This window comes from Oenanthe melanoleuca, chromosome 2 (genome assembly GCF_029582105.1).
Source record: "Oenanthe melanoleuca isolate GR-GAL-2019-014 chromosome 2, OMel1.0, whole genome shotgun sequence".
Taxonomy (NCBI): domain Eukaryota; kingdom Metazoa; phylum Chordata; class Aves; order Passeriformes; family Muscicapidae; genus Oenanthe; species Oenanthe melanoleuca.
In genome coordinates this window covers 24,778,265-24,792,932 of record NC_079335.1, presented here as the reverse complement: position 1 = coordinate 24,792,932, position 14,668 = coordinate 24,778,265, and the positions used below count along the sequence as shown (strand labels likewise).

The following is a 14,668-nucleotide window of genomic DNA, read 5'->3' as shown; positions in this document are numbered from 1 at the left end:
TTATTTTGTTTGTAAAATCTGCATGTCTCTTAGCTGTACACATCATTGTAGCATGGAAAGAAAAGTGATTGCTTCTGGCAAGAAAATAATTAAGGAAAAATTGAAATGTGAAAGTTTTTAAAAGATTTTTTAAATTTCTTTATAAAGTGGCTTTAGTTTCAGATATGCTTCTGAGTATTTTTTAAATTTGTATTTCAAATGAATCCAAAGTTTTAATAATCAAATATTGAAAGTTGAGGAAGTATTTGGAATTGGAAGGAATTAATTCCCCAGTAATTTTTATTTGTTATAGGGTTGGTTTTGTCTGTACTGTACTCTGATAAACACCACTTTTAATCAGCCTCCTTGCAAATTATAATTCCCACTTATATGATTAGTGGAAGAAAAGCTCTCTGTATGTGACCTCATTAGGGCCCCTCATTATGTGAAAGGAAAGGAGGATTTAAAATCTATGCAGTGAAGAAGATGACAAGAATTTGCAATGTGAAAAATAAAATACAAGTTTTCCAAAACAACTGAGTTTATTCTGACTTAAGCTGTTAGCACAAGTACAAATGCTATTTTAAGTAACCCTGGAAGGAACCTCTGTGAGCACTGGGATGAGTTGTGTCCCATGGGGAGGCATTACTTTAATTGCTAATTCAGTCTTTAGAATTTGCTAGTTCAAAAATCCAAATGTTCAAATCTGAGAAACTACCTTGGTTTTAAAAACCTTTATTTCTATAGATTCATAAAGTGCACATTGCTATAAAATTTGAAACTAACCACTTCTTTTTGCTCCCCTCCTTAAAGAGCATATGGGTTAGTACCTATGTGTTTACAATATGCTTTGCTGCTAATGTGGGACTGCTGTATGGCGTTGTCTGCACTATAGTAATCGTCATTTTCCGCTTTCCCAGGTAAGAAACAATTAATTGAAATGTTCTATGAGCACTTCATTATGTATTCGTTCTGCATATTGCTTCACAGTCAACATAGACATATGGGATACTAAATTTAACAACTAAACTTCAGTTTTTCAGTTGCAGAAAATTGCAAGATAAGACAATTCAAAAAGAAAAGTCACATCTGTCCATTTACCGTGGACTAAGGAATCTCTAAAGCATTTTATAAAATGGCATTATTTTGTGATTTTTCTTATTATTACACATCTGTAGGATTCATTATGTGAAGGTAGCATAAAGCCAACAGGAAGATTAATAATATTTTTTTCCATTAGATATTTATTTGCTCCTTAAGGAAAAGGTATGTCTGGCAAGCTGTAGTAATTAAAAGCCTTTATGAACTCCTAGGCACTAAGTTGAACATAGGTTAATGAAACATAACTGTACAAGTATTCTAAAGTCTAACAAAAAGTGTAAGTTCTGTGTATGACTTCGAAAAGTCAGGACAAATAGGCTAGAACAATCAGAAGTAGTTTTTTTTTTTTTTTTAAATATATTACACTTGCTACTTTGCATCATGAGTAAAGGGAAATATAGCTGAGGCTCATGATTGATTTGTGCTACAGAATTAATTCACAGCTCACAAGTCCTGGAAATGACTTGCTGCTTGCATGCAGTTGTTTGCATGAACATTGAATCCCACTGAAATTAAGCACAATATAGACAGCTCGATTAAATGCTTGTTAAAGTTAATGGTGTTAGACATTTGTGCACAGCTCTATTCTCATAGAATATGTAGGAGAAACAGCAAGGAAACAGTTCAAAATTTCAAGGCAGTTAAAAATTATGGCAGATAGCTTCTGCTTGAATCAACCAGTGCTTTTGTGATAACATTGTGCTATTCAGCAAACTAAAATTCTGCTAAATTCTGGTAGTAAAGCAAAAGGTAAGTTTTCATGTTGTTTTTTTCCTGAGGCTGGATGTTAGAGGTTCTCCAACAGCAGAAAGGGGTGGATATCTAACAAAAAGGAGCCTTATCTAGTGGATTCCTCAGTCTGAACCTGGATTTAGTAATGTAAATAAGACTCCTCCCAGTGTTCTTCAGTGAAGCTGCACATGACTGTCCATACCATCTAAAGGCACTGAACGAGGTAGCAGCCTTACAACTGGTATGGCACAGATGGGGTTAACACGTAGTAAGCCATGCAGTCATGAGCAAAAGTGTTAGCAGAAGTGAAGCAAAGAAAATACCATAGATTATTTATTGTAAAGTTTCTGTTCAGATGCCAGAGTACTGGGTGTGCTACATGCTATGTATCAGAATGTATAAAAACCAGCAGCAGCTACAGCTTCATTTATGCAAAGATGAGAGAACAGCTGATGTTTGCAAGGCTCATTTATGCGGCCCCAATACCTGCAAATACTCCTTGTATACTGATGCATCTGTCTCAGAGGATAGATAGTTCCACAGTCTTCTGCAGTTAAATGTGTTCCTATAAATGCCATGTTGAATCAGAAGATCCAATGCTGTGCTCCCTTTCCAAGGCAAACTTCCCTTTTCATTGTGTACAGAGCATAGCAATACTGACCCTTTCGAATAAGTCTCCCATTTTGACAGCTAGAGTGCAACATTCTGCTTCATCATATAAAGATGGGTCAATTTCAATGACAAATAAAATATCTTTGTTTTCATGACCACAGCTATTCTACATATTTGTTTCCCTTTTCCTTACAATACGATTTTGCAGTAATTAAACTTCTTTATTTTTGAAGCTATCAATTATATATGAGCTACCTTGACTTGAAAGTAGTTCTCTGACCAGCAAATGAAAATGAAGATTTTCTTTATAAGATAATTTAATTATTCATATTTCCAAACTGATCTCATAATTCTAAAATGAGCTTTTTACCCTTTAAGAGGATGATTATCAAAAAAGATAAGGTGTGTAATCACAAAAATACTCACAGATTGCATTGTCAGACCTTTAAACTGCTATGCTGTAGTTTAAGATGTGTGTTTTTTTTGTTTCTGCTCAAGACTACTAATGATTTGCTGTACAGATTTTTCTCTATATATTGATTACAGAGCAAAGACACTGAATTTGAAAAATATGAAAGAGGTGGAATATAAATACAAAGCAGAAGATAATTGTGTAAGTTATTTTTTTTAACTTTGTTTGTGTGTGTGTTTCACTAATTCAGATTTGTGTCTTTTCTCTAGTTAGTTACCAGATTGTAATCGGGGAGTCAAGGCAATGCTTTTATGATATGACCACTTGAAATCTAAAGCCAGGATAATATAATTATAACAAAACTAGTTGTCCATCAGAAACTGGAATACTTTCATGGTTCTGCTGCTTGTCTGAAAAGTGAAGTTAGGCAAGTCCTTTTAGATTTATCTGTCTTAGTTTATCTGTAATTTTTAGTTATGAATTGCTCTTTCTCAAAGTTTCTTAATTCCTAAATTTAAGGAAGTATCTTGCCAGAAAGGTAAGGGCCATCTGAGCAGACAATAGCAGTCTCTGTATTATTATGACTTTTCCTGAAAGTCCTTCGGTGTTTTCATCATCCTCATGAAAACATTTTCATCATGAAAACATTTCTATCACCAACCCCTCGTGGTCAGATTGTCCCAGAGGACACCACGAGCCTGGGCAAAGAGCACCACAAAATTGTCACAGACAGTTTCATGAATCTCATCACCCTATGCATGTGAGAAATGAATGGAAGAATCTCTCCCAAAGAATGTGCCTTTAAAATTTGGCTTCTTACAGACTTAAACCAACCAGTCAGATTCTTTTGGTTATTTTCATAGCAATTATTGTCAAAGCTTTTTGTTCAAGTCTATGGTAAGAAGAGAAGGGTAATGACCCAGAGAGGTGAACTCCCTCCTCCAAGATGAAATGGTAGGTCAGCAGCCAAGAGAGAAGTAGAACCATGTGTCCTTTCAGCACAGAGCCCCATCACTGGTACATCCTGCCCTCTCCTGTAGAAGTTTCTCCTGTGTCCTTTTTCCTTTCCTAGTGCTGATAGAGGGTCTTATGTATCAGTAAACTACACACTCAGCAGTTACTGCTTCACCATTAAGCAGATCTTCTTTAAAGAATTTATTATTCCTGGCAAGTGTCTTCCATCAGAACTATCTTGGGCTAAAAATCTGAACTTCTAAGAGCTCAAGGGCATTTACTGTTTTGGCATGCTGAGAAACATTGGAATGTGAAAGGTACATAAGAATGGGGAGGACTCTGAAATGTGAATTAAAAACACTGTTGTTGAGGCTGGACCAGCCATCAATTATTATATCACTTTTCATTCTTAATAAAAATGTTGGAATAACTTTTTCAGAGATGAGTAATCAAAATTTGACTTGCCTGCTATTTTTCAAATCGATTCATGAAGCACTTTTGTACAAATGCCTACACTTTTTTCTTTTTTTTTTTTTTTTTTTAGGTTTACTGCTCCCCTGCTTTTTTCCCCCTTAATTCAGTAAGATTAATGCCAGTAACCCAGTCATGACAAACTAGTGTCTGCAGACAGTGGGGAAAATAACATTATGTTAAAGAAGCAAATTGCTCAAGAGCTTATTACACAAAACAAAGAAGAAAAATATGCCTTTAATTGAATTTAGAGTCACTGAGTTGCAGCAGGCATTTAGGGTAATTTTTAATGTATGAATGTTAGACTGCTCCAAGCTTCCCTGGTAAATAACAGATTATACATAAACAACAGGACTTTTAAACATGAAAATATGCAAGCTTAATGATCTACCCTGCCATTAAGGTCTGTGGATTTATAGGGGTTATTTCATCAATAAGAGAAAAGACACTTTAATGTGGAAAAAATCAAAGGGTATTTAGGAGCTTATGTGAAACACATTTCATCCGAGGCGTTCACTGGCACTGAGCTCGTACCCGAGCAGAGGGTGCAGGGCAATCGCCCGGGGCCCCCTAAGTGGTGGCAGGGACAGACACGTGAGAGACATTTCCTGCTTTCCTAGCAAGGACACAGCAAAGAGGAAGTTCATTTTCCCCTGAACAGTTCTTGTTAACAAAGAATCAAACCAGAGCCAGGAATAACTGGCTGGTCAAATTTAGGCAGAGTTGACTTTGTCCATTCTGGACAAAATGTATACCTAAGTCTGCCATCTGTTTGATCTGGCCTCATGACTTGAGCCTTTCAAGTTTTATACTTTATACTTATGGAAGATTTGATCTTTGCACATCAGTCTTCCTTCTTTTCTTAGTTTTTATCTTCTACTTTGCCATTGGCACTGAAGTGTCTCCACGCCAGGCTGTGTACAGCACCATTTTTGTGGGAATCTGTGGGATGTCAGATCATTTCTCCATTCAAGCATATACCATCTTCTGCTTAGCCATCATTTTAGAGTTCTATTCCATACAAACTGAGACATTTTAACTGCCAGTTGAGCTTTGCCACTTGTCTGACTGTGACATGGTGGTGGTATGGTATTTACTGCAATCACATTCATCAGTAAATTGCACTAAGTCCCTGCACATAGTCTGGTGTTCTTTGCCTCGGCTTGGGATGTTTGAAATGTTTCCTTTATTTCATGGTCACTGTGGTGGTGTCTGAGAGATCATCTCATTCCCAGAAGTCTGAACAGTAGTCTGCAATAAAGAGATGGATTATGTGGGTTGTGGTGAAGATTTCCATTCCTATTTTGCTTGAAAGTCTTTTGGGAAAACTGCATATCTTCAATGCAATCCCAAACAATTTTTAACTACTTAAAAAATGGTCTGTGTCAGTTACAGATACTTGTGTTTGTCTGTGACCTTGTTACATGAATTTTGTTAGAGAGTCTTTTTTGACCTATATTCTCTTGCTTGATTCTGATTTTTGATTTCAAATGCTTGACTTCGACTTCCATTGTCACACAACCTGTGGAAAAATTGGGAGTTCAGTAGAATTAACATAATTCTACCTCCTACAAAACCAGTCTTTAAGCATGTCTCACTGCTGTCCAACGTATTTATATATAAATATTAACTTTCTTACTGGCTTTTGATGGTGTTTTACAAATACACCTTGAGATTGAGAGAAATAGCACTTGTTTTCTGCAAAATGCCTCCCACTTGTACCTGGAGGTTTCTGAACATTATCTGGTGTCCTTCCAAAATTTTTCTGCTGTGTAACATTTATGTTTTAAGCCATACAGTCTGACTGAAGGCACTGGTAAGCTGGTTGTAGCTTGTAGTGAAGTGCAGAGACAGACTCAAGAGTGACAAAGATTTCTCATGTACACTATTGTATTGGTTGTAGAAATGTGCTAGTAAAACTTTATATGTGCTGCTCAAGGTTGATCTGGATCCACTTAGTATTTTCATGTAGAACTATCTCTGTACTAAGGTCATCTTCAGATGACCAAGATGAAGATTGCCAGCTTTCCCCAAACCACCTGCAGTGAGTGTCTGCCCTAAATCCTGGTGTACTTTTTTCAAGATGTGTTTGTCTAATAAAATATATTCCTTGTCTGCAAGTGTTATCTTGCCTATATTTGGGGATCATACCAACTGAAATAGTGCTATTATAATTGTTAGCTAATAGCTCTTAGTATTATGCCTCATAGTATGTGTGCTTTTTTTCATGCTAAATAATATTATAGGAAATTTTCATCATATATTATGTGTGTTTCCATTCTTACTTCAGTTATGTGTGAAGGCTGATCAACAGAATTATCTGTTAAATCACTCTCACAATCCAAAGCTCCTCTAGGTTAATTTACAGGTATTTTCAGGTTTTTTAAAGAAATGGGTCTGGGGTTTTTTCTCCAAATCCAAGATGAACTTTTCAGCATTATCTTTATTTCATTCCCCAGGAATCACTAAAACAGGTAAAAATAGTTTCGGTCAACAGCCCATTAGTCTTTTTGAATGCCAGAAAATTTCACTCTGACCTGTTAAAGATAATCCAGAAGGATGGCATGAGCAGCCAGGTAGGTGATACTGTAAACAAGGTGGGATGTGCTTCACAATTCTAGTAATCATCGGGACTGGGTTGGAAACTGTGTTTGCTTTCCTTGCATTTCTTAGAGAATGCAACCACATGCTGAAACAGGTATAAAAAAGTAATATTAGAAATTAATAATTTAGAATAAAGCTAATCCTAATCAGATTCAATATCGACTAGTTTGGTATTATTACCTGAAAATAATATCTCTTTTTTTTCTGCATGTGATCCTTTAAGAGACATTAAAGCACTGACAAAAAACTCCATAATTTCTAGAATTTACATAACCCCACTGATATAAGGTTGGGATTTTAGAAAGAGAATGAGTAACTACAAATATGTTTGAATAAAATGTGATTTGTTGTTGGGTTTTTGGTTTTTTTTTTTTTTTTTTTGGTTTTTTTTTTTTTTTTTTTTTGTTTTGTTTTGTTTTGTTTTGTTTTGTTTTTCTGGAGATATGTCCATGAGAGATGGACACTTCATTTCTAACTATAAATAATTTTGGGATAATTAGGAAGAAACTGGCTACTATTTTTCTCTACATTTTTGTTTCTTTTTCCTCTTTCTCATTGATTGTATTAGAAAAATAAACAGTACATGAATTAGGTATATCACGTTTTTGGAGAATACCCCTGTAAGTACAGTATTTTCCAGGTTCATCTGCACATAACTACTGAAACTTCCTGCCAAACTTCCTAAAAGGGAAAAGATAAATTATCATTTTTCTACCAGTACCATGAAGACATTTCAATATCATACAAGGCTTACTGTAGACAATTTCATCCAGTATGGCAACTTGTGCTGAGAAAATCCCAGCTGTGTCTTAGATGGGTTGTTAATACAGCAACATGTGCCTACCACCTCTGCAGTCCCTTGACAAAGAGTTGTGCTACCCATATGCACTCAGATGGGTGGAAATTCAGCTCAGAAAATGTGCTGCTTTTTTTCCCCGGTTTTGCTAGGCTAGCTGATTTGGATTAGTATGATAAAAAGCTTCCAAACAGAAAGAAATTACTTAGGATTTGGATAGAATTAATTTGAGTCAATATAATAAGTTAATTTAATAAGTTAATTTATACTTTAGTTATAAAGGAGATTTTATCCTTTGTGTCTTCTGTAAGGTACTCAGCAGTACAGCTGCCTGAAATACTGTGCTCTTTCTTAAATTTTTTTTTCTAATGAAAAAGAATAATATGTCTTTCTGTAGCACATAATGGGTTTGAAAAAAAATGCAGTTTCAATTTTGTTTGTGCTCTGATTCTGGTTTTAACTCATGTTTCTAGTGAGAGCTTACATATTGAAATAACTATTAAAAATTATCCAGATAAATGTAATTCTTTAATAAATTTACATGTCAAAAATGTTCTTAATATTTGTATAGCAGATGAGATTGAAGCAAGTAGAAAATTAATCAAAAGTTAATATTATAAAATCACTGCCAAGAATTTTTCTTGTCAAGAATATCTTTCCCATCTTTTGACTACTTCTTAGCCACTCCCCACTTCCTAAAAAAAATGCTATATAATATGCATATAGATATGTACATAAAAATACGCTTTCTAGTGAACCCAAACTTGACAGAGTTTGAGACAGGTAAAAAGAAATGCAAAATATCAGTTTGAGTATGTATCTCAGTATTCTTCTAAAGTTATACCAGAAAATATTATATATCATATATCCAATAGCCTGTTGCATAGGATTTTGGAGGAAATGAGCTAACTTTGATCCTGAGTAAGAGAATTCTTATGTATTGCACTGATTTTTCTCTCATTACTGTGCAATGGACTGGTTTTCCTTGGTGTGTTAATCATTCTTTGCTTTTATTTCAGTGTGAGCAGAACACATTGCTCAGTTCATTTTCCAATGGAAGTTGCCATGGTGAGTTTATTATCTGCAAAAGGTGTTAAAACCAAGATTGATGTACATGTGCAAAATAGCTCCACATTTTTTTATATATTTCTAGGTGCATACAAGTTTTGTGGAAATAAATATTTTCAGTTAGACCAAACATTCAATGAACCATGAGTGCTAAAAAGTGTTAAACTACGTTAACCTTGGCCTAATAAGTCCTGTTTTTCATTCTGTTTTTGACTGACTTTTGAAATTTTCACAAGCAGGGAATCCCTTTAAAATGCCTTCTCTACAGGAATAAAAGGTTCTAGTGGAAGTCTCATTGCCCATCACACAGGGTTTGGAACCAAGATGATTTAAGGTCCCTTCCAAACCAAACCATTCTCTGATTCTGTGTCCCTGCTTATTGCACTGGAATGAGTGTGTGTAAAGAGACAGAAACATAGTGGGGGAAACACTTCCCGTATTGTTGCCTGGACTGATCTTCAGACTAGGCTGAAGAGACTGTTTTGCTAAGATCTGGTCTTGGGCTTTTTTGCATGCACAGAGTTGAATACTAGTATGAAAAAGTAAAAGTAAGATTAGAACCATGCTAAATCTTTGTGATCTTTAAAGCCACAGAGGAGAAAATCTCAGAAAATGTAAACTGAATTGTTAGTGATGTGATAACCACCAATATTATGCATTATATCAATACAACATATAATAAGGTACCCTAGAGGTTTTCTTTCAATTAAGGATTAAGCTGGAAACTCCACTCTTTCCACATTTTGTAACACTTAAATCAAACCAGAGCACGTACATTCCCATGGGAGAACTGCAGCAACCTTTTGCAGTGGATACTTTATACAGATGACTTCATTGTGGATAGAATTAAAACAGTGTTTATTTAAAACACTTATAGGCATTAAGGCCGCAGTAGAAAATCTGATTTGGAGGCTGTTGTCTGAATGTTTGTGCTTGTTAACTAGACTCAGGACATTTTTAAGGTACTACAGTGTTTAGTTACCTTGGAGGTGACAGAGTGCTTTGCTGTAGCATAGTAACCTATGAAAATGGTTATTGAAGATTATATTGTATTTTATTGACTATATTGTAAAATACTATGTTTGAGAAGATCTTACTAGTACATATTTCAGTCATCTGAAGATGAACTGGTTTCTCATATTACCAAAGTGACAGAAAGCACAAGACCTCATCTCTGAAAACTTAAGTCCTGCCTTGAGGACTTAAATGCTGCAGTTACTTGTACCAACCAGTCTGTGGTGATTCTTCATGGGGTTTTTCTTCTTTTCTTCTTTAAAACAACGAACACGGAAAGAAGAAAAATCCCTTTAAATAGAAAAGCAAAATGCCAAGCTTAAATTTTCAAGGAGAGGTGCAGGAGGACACAGTCCTTAAGCCTTATGGCAGTTGTCCAGGAAAGCATGGAAATGTATGTCTTTGTCAGAATCTTTCCTTTCCCCATTTGGGGAATAGTGTCTGTATCAGCACCAAATGAAACAGCTGCTCTTGCTCGTGCCCCTGATCCAAAGAGGGTGCAGGTCTTTACCTGTCCCCCCATTTAGAGGCCAGGCAGCCTCTACCTGCAATTCAGGATGCAGCACTGAGCCTCGGAAATCACAAGAACGCTTTCTTTTTCTATCACAGTTAATTTCCAGGAGGTTACCTTTAAAATTCAGTATTTTTGTTTCTAGTATCTATTCATGTATGTTGGACAGTAAAAAAACAGTAAATGTCTGGATATGCAAGTCCAAAAGTCTTTGGCTCTCAGACTACTGTCAGAAGAGAATTACCACCATTATAAATGCACATCATAGGGAAATTCCAAGTCCTGTCAATAGTTTAAAATTTTCATCTCTGCTTTGTCAAAGCCATTTAGCTTAATTCATCTTTACAAACAGAAATGCTTTCCTTCATATTTTTCTTTTTTTTTCAGTTGCATACATTATGATAACAAACATTTGTTCACAGAACAATGTAAATAAAATTTGCATTATTTTCTAGTTTTTCCTTTATGAAAGCCAGGAATCATTTATCTATGTGCTAGTTCAGGACGCATTTAGAACAGAGTATGTTTAGATTAAACACAAGATGGCCTGAGGTTAAAGAATAAGAACTTTGCAAATCTTACCAACACAATTTTCTTCTCCAGCATCAATATGTCATTGTGTATAAAAAAATTAACCAAGCAAAAACCAGCAGAGTAAAACCTTAGGAAAATTAAATACTCTACTTTACATATATTTCTTCCTTATGGATGAATATTAAGTTAAGCCATAGGCAGGTGTTTAGGGACTATGGAAATCAGTGTCATATCAGAACTTAAAAGAAAAAATAGATATATTTTCTGTGTATCTCATGAAAAATCTTCCAAAGTAGCCAAGATGACTCAATAAAAAATTCAAATTTGAAGAAACAGTTGCTTAATTCTTGAGCCACTATTGCTGCTTAAAATGTCTCCATTAATATGTTCTGTCTGTCATCACTTCTTTCCATTGCCCTAAAGGTTCTTTCTTTGTTCTTCTAAAATATGGCATTTGCTTCCCTTATATCCCAGCACATAATAATAAAAATTTTATTGTGATAGTTTGGGCTTATTTTATTGAGCTATCATCGGTTTTATATCTATTTCTTGAGTGTTCTCCTTTTAATTAAAGCTTTTCATTTATCAAATATGTAGGCGAGTTGGTGCAGTCATGTCACAGTGAGCGACGACTTTTGATATTAGACTGCAGTGGACTGAATTTCTTTGACTACACTGGAGTCTCAGTGCTTCTTCAGGTATTTGTGACATTGGAAACATTCTGTATATGCTATAATTATACATATGAGTTACTGGGGCCAACTACAAGTTGGCCTATCCCCCTATATCAGTGGATAAACATTTCACACATAGAAAAGATGAACACAGATTTGGTATTAAATTGTACCATGTTTATATATAAAATTACATTAAAAAGATTTCTAAATATTTAGGATAACAGTAAAAATGTACATATCTATATGTAATGAAGAGGAGTTTTGGAACTTTTTTTTTTTTTAAAGTTTGTTTAGGTCATTTTTAACCCTGCCATATGAGTTGTAGAGATGTGTAAATTTGCCGCTTCAAAATTTCAGCTTTAATTCTGTGGTTTAATCTGTATATCCTACTGTCTGCTAAGCCAGAGGTCAAAACATGATCTCCATTCTTTCTCCTGTGGGCAACATATCTTGTAGACTGGATTCAGGCATTGCAGGAGTTCCAAGATGCTCCCAGATGACCAAACCCAGCAGTCACTGGTTACTGTGGTGAATGAACTAAACCCAGTGGCTGGCCACAACTGGTGTTCCCTTGGGGCCGGTCCTGTGCAGTATCTTTGCTGATGATTTGGACAAGGGGATCGAGTGTACCCTCAGTCAGTTTGCAGATGAGACCAGATTGGGTGGGAGTGTTGATCTGCTGGAGGGCAGGAAGCTCTGCAGAGGGGTCTGGACAGGCTGGATCAATGGCCCAAGGCCACTTGTGTGAGGTTCAGCAAGGCAAAGTGCTGGGTCCTGCACCTGGGTCACACCAACCCCAGGCAGTGCCACAGGCTGGGACAGAGTGCCTGGAAAGACATGGGTTAGTGGTGGACTTGGCAATGCCAAGTTAAAGGTCTTTTCCAACCCAAACAATTCTATGAATCTATAAGGAGTTCCATATGGTGGATAAAAAATTATGTTCCAAAACTGTTTCTTACATTTCTATCAGATCTGGAGTTCAAAAGTTATGTAGTGAGTAGAGAGCTAATTGGGTATAGAAGGTTTCATCTGCATTTTTTTCTGAGTAAGGTAGACAATTTGCACTTGAGTCTCAGCCCAAGCCTCTTCTTGCCCTAACCATTTTCTCAATTTACTGCAGTGATTGGACAGTGAAGTAAGTGTTGCCTTAAAAGATTTTAAGTTAAAACTACATATATAGGTAGGGATGTAATGAAAAAGAAAACAGGAAAAAAAAGGTTAGTGGGAATGACTCTTTATCAGCTATCCCTTTGAAAGACAGGGCATTCAATACAACATTAATTTTTAAAAATTGATTTTCAAAACGTCTTAGAGACCTCCAAATTGAAAATTATGTCAAATAAGTGTTTGACAAATTTGTGAGAGGTAAGTCTAGCATGGACTGTGAAGTCCACAGGTTGGTAGTACAGATTCTGGATAAACAGTTGGTCCAAAACCAAGTTACTCCTCCTCTTACCAAGAGGACCACACTCAACATGTCCTTGTTGTTACACTCCTTCCCAAAATATCTTCATTGATGTCAGAGATGGTGGATTTTTGAACTGAGTAAGATTTTTGCTTTACTTTAAAAATAGAATATTCTGACGATGTTCTCACTGAATCTCTTCTGTCAGAATTTTTCTACTTTACATGTATTCTTTAAACATTTTTTTGAACCAGTACCTGTTTTGGATATTCCCCATTTGGCAGAAAAATGCCCTACTCTGGTTTTAGAGTTATTTTCACTTTTTTTTTTTGGTTGGTTGGCTGGTTGGTTGGGGTTTTGTTTGTTTGTTTGTTTCTCTCTCTTATTAATATTTTGTCTTTGGGGAGTTGGAGACTTTCAAGGAAAGAATAAAGAACAGCTTTCTGTTGAATGCAGCATGATAGTTATGGTGCTTTTTTGAAAAAAGTCTCAGTTTCCCAGGTCTGATTCCTGTCTGTGTGTACTGGTAGTAAGCTTATGGTGAGGACATGGGAAAACACACTGAAAAAAGAGAACTGGAAATGATACCCCTAAAAATTACGGTCAGAAATTTCAAAATTATTACCCAAATTCAGTTTTAATTCTCAGCAGAGCTGTAGAGCATTGTGAAGAAGTGGCAGGAAATAAATGTGGCTTGGTGGTGTTTGCATTATAGAAGGGCTCGCTCTGGTGGCTGCTGGCAGTACAGCTGCTGCAGCAGCACTTCTCTGTTGGTATTTAAAACAGCTTTTTTTTAATTTCTTGTTTTCAAACATAGATTTACATGGACTGTAAAAGCAGATACATCGATGTGGTGCTAGCACACTGCAAAGGCAAGTATCAGCTTACACTAAAAATTTTAACATGATGATTTATATATCCTCACTACCTTTTCAGTGCTCATGTGTTTGTTTTATTGCAGCTTCCTTGATAAAAGCAATGCAGTATGGTGGAAATCTTGACTCTGAAAATCCTGTATTTTTTGAATCTATTTCTTCAGCAATTGATGCCATTCAGATTCACAGGGTAAGGTTTATAAGCAGTAGGTGAAACCTGGAGGGCTTCTTGGATGCTCATAGAAATTTGTTAAAATCTGGGAAAGTCTTATTTACCCAGTGAATCTTTTATGTAGAAATCTTTTATCTGTCTGTAATCTAAAACTTGTCCTCTGCCTGAGGAATGCAGTTTTCCATTTTTTTTACTGCTAGCTCTCTTCCCATCACTATGTTTCCTTTCACATCAACTTCTCAATCTTCTATGGCAGATCCAGAGGCGCTGAGTTGTGGTGCTTTAATCTGGGCTCATTCTCCACTGGAAAGATTTGTGTCATCTAGAAACACCTAACACGCCTCTCAGTGAGGCAAATTAACTCACACCCAGTTCTGCATTACTGAAACTACACTCCTGTTTCTCAGCCCGGGGTGCTTGAAGTTGCTTCATACACCACAGCACTATGGTCTGACAGAAACTGTTCTGGATGCCCAGCTTGCTTTGAGTTAGAAATCTTGTCTCTGCCCTGCACTGTACCACGCTCTGTTGGCTCACTGGTAGAAAGATGGGAATTGCACAAGGTGGAAGAGAGAGCTAGAGGGAGAAGGGAGGCTTGGGCATCTATTTACTTGCTCAATGATTTTTGCACTCCTTTTTAAAAAGATTGTAAACCTGGACTGTAAATCCTCTTGAACTATGTGATCCTTTTCCACTGTCATGGTAGTGTAAGTGAGCGTGCATTAAAAGCACAGTGCTTACCCATGGTTTT

At 36.1% G+C, this 14,668-nt stretch overlaps 1 protein-coding gene across 1 annotated transcript in view; it reads left to right on the top strand.

The window, feature by feature from the left end:
• SLC26A7 (solute carrier family 26 member 7) overlaps positions 1-14,668 on the top strand; it is a 65,488-nt gene that overhangs the window by 47,258 nt on the left and 3,562 nt on the right. Inside the window, exons 11-17 of the mRNA XM_056484300.1 lie at positions 793-899; positions 2,971-3,037; positions 6,721-6,858; positions 8,681-8,729; positions 11,386-11,486; positions 13,688-13,742; positions 13,832-13,935. Coding sequence (XP_056340275.1) covers positions 793-899; positions 2,971-3,037; positions 6,721-6,858; positions 8,681-8,729; positions 11,386-11,486; positions 13,688-13,742; positions 13,832-13,935 — 621 coding nt within the window. The remainder of the gene's footprint in view (positions 1-792; positions 900-2,970; positions 3,038-6,720; positions 6,859-8,680; positions 8,730-11,385; positions 11,487-13,687; positions 13,743-13,831; positions 13,936-14,668) is intronic.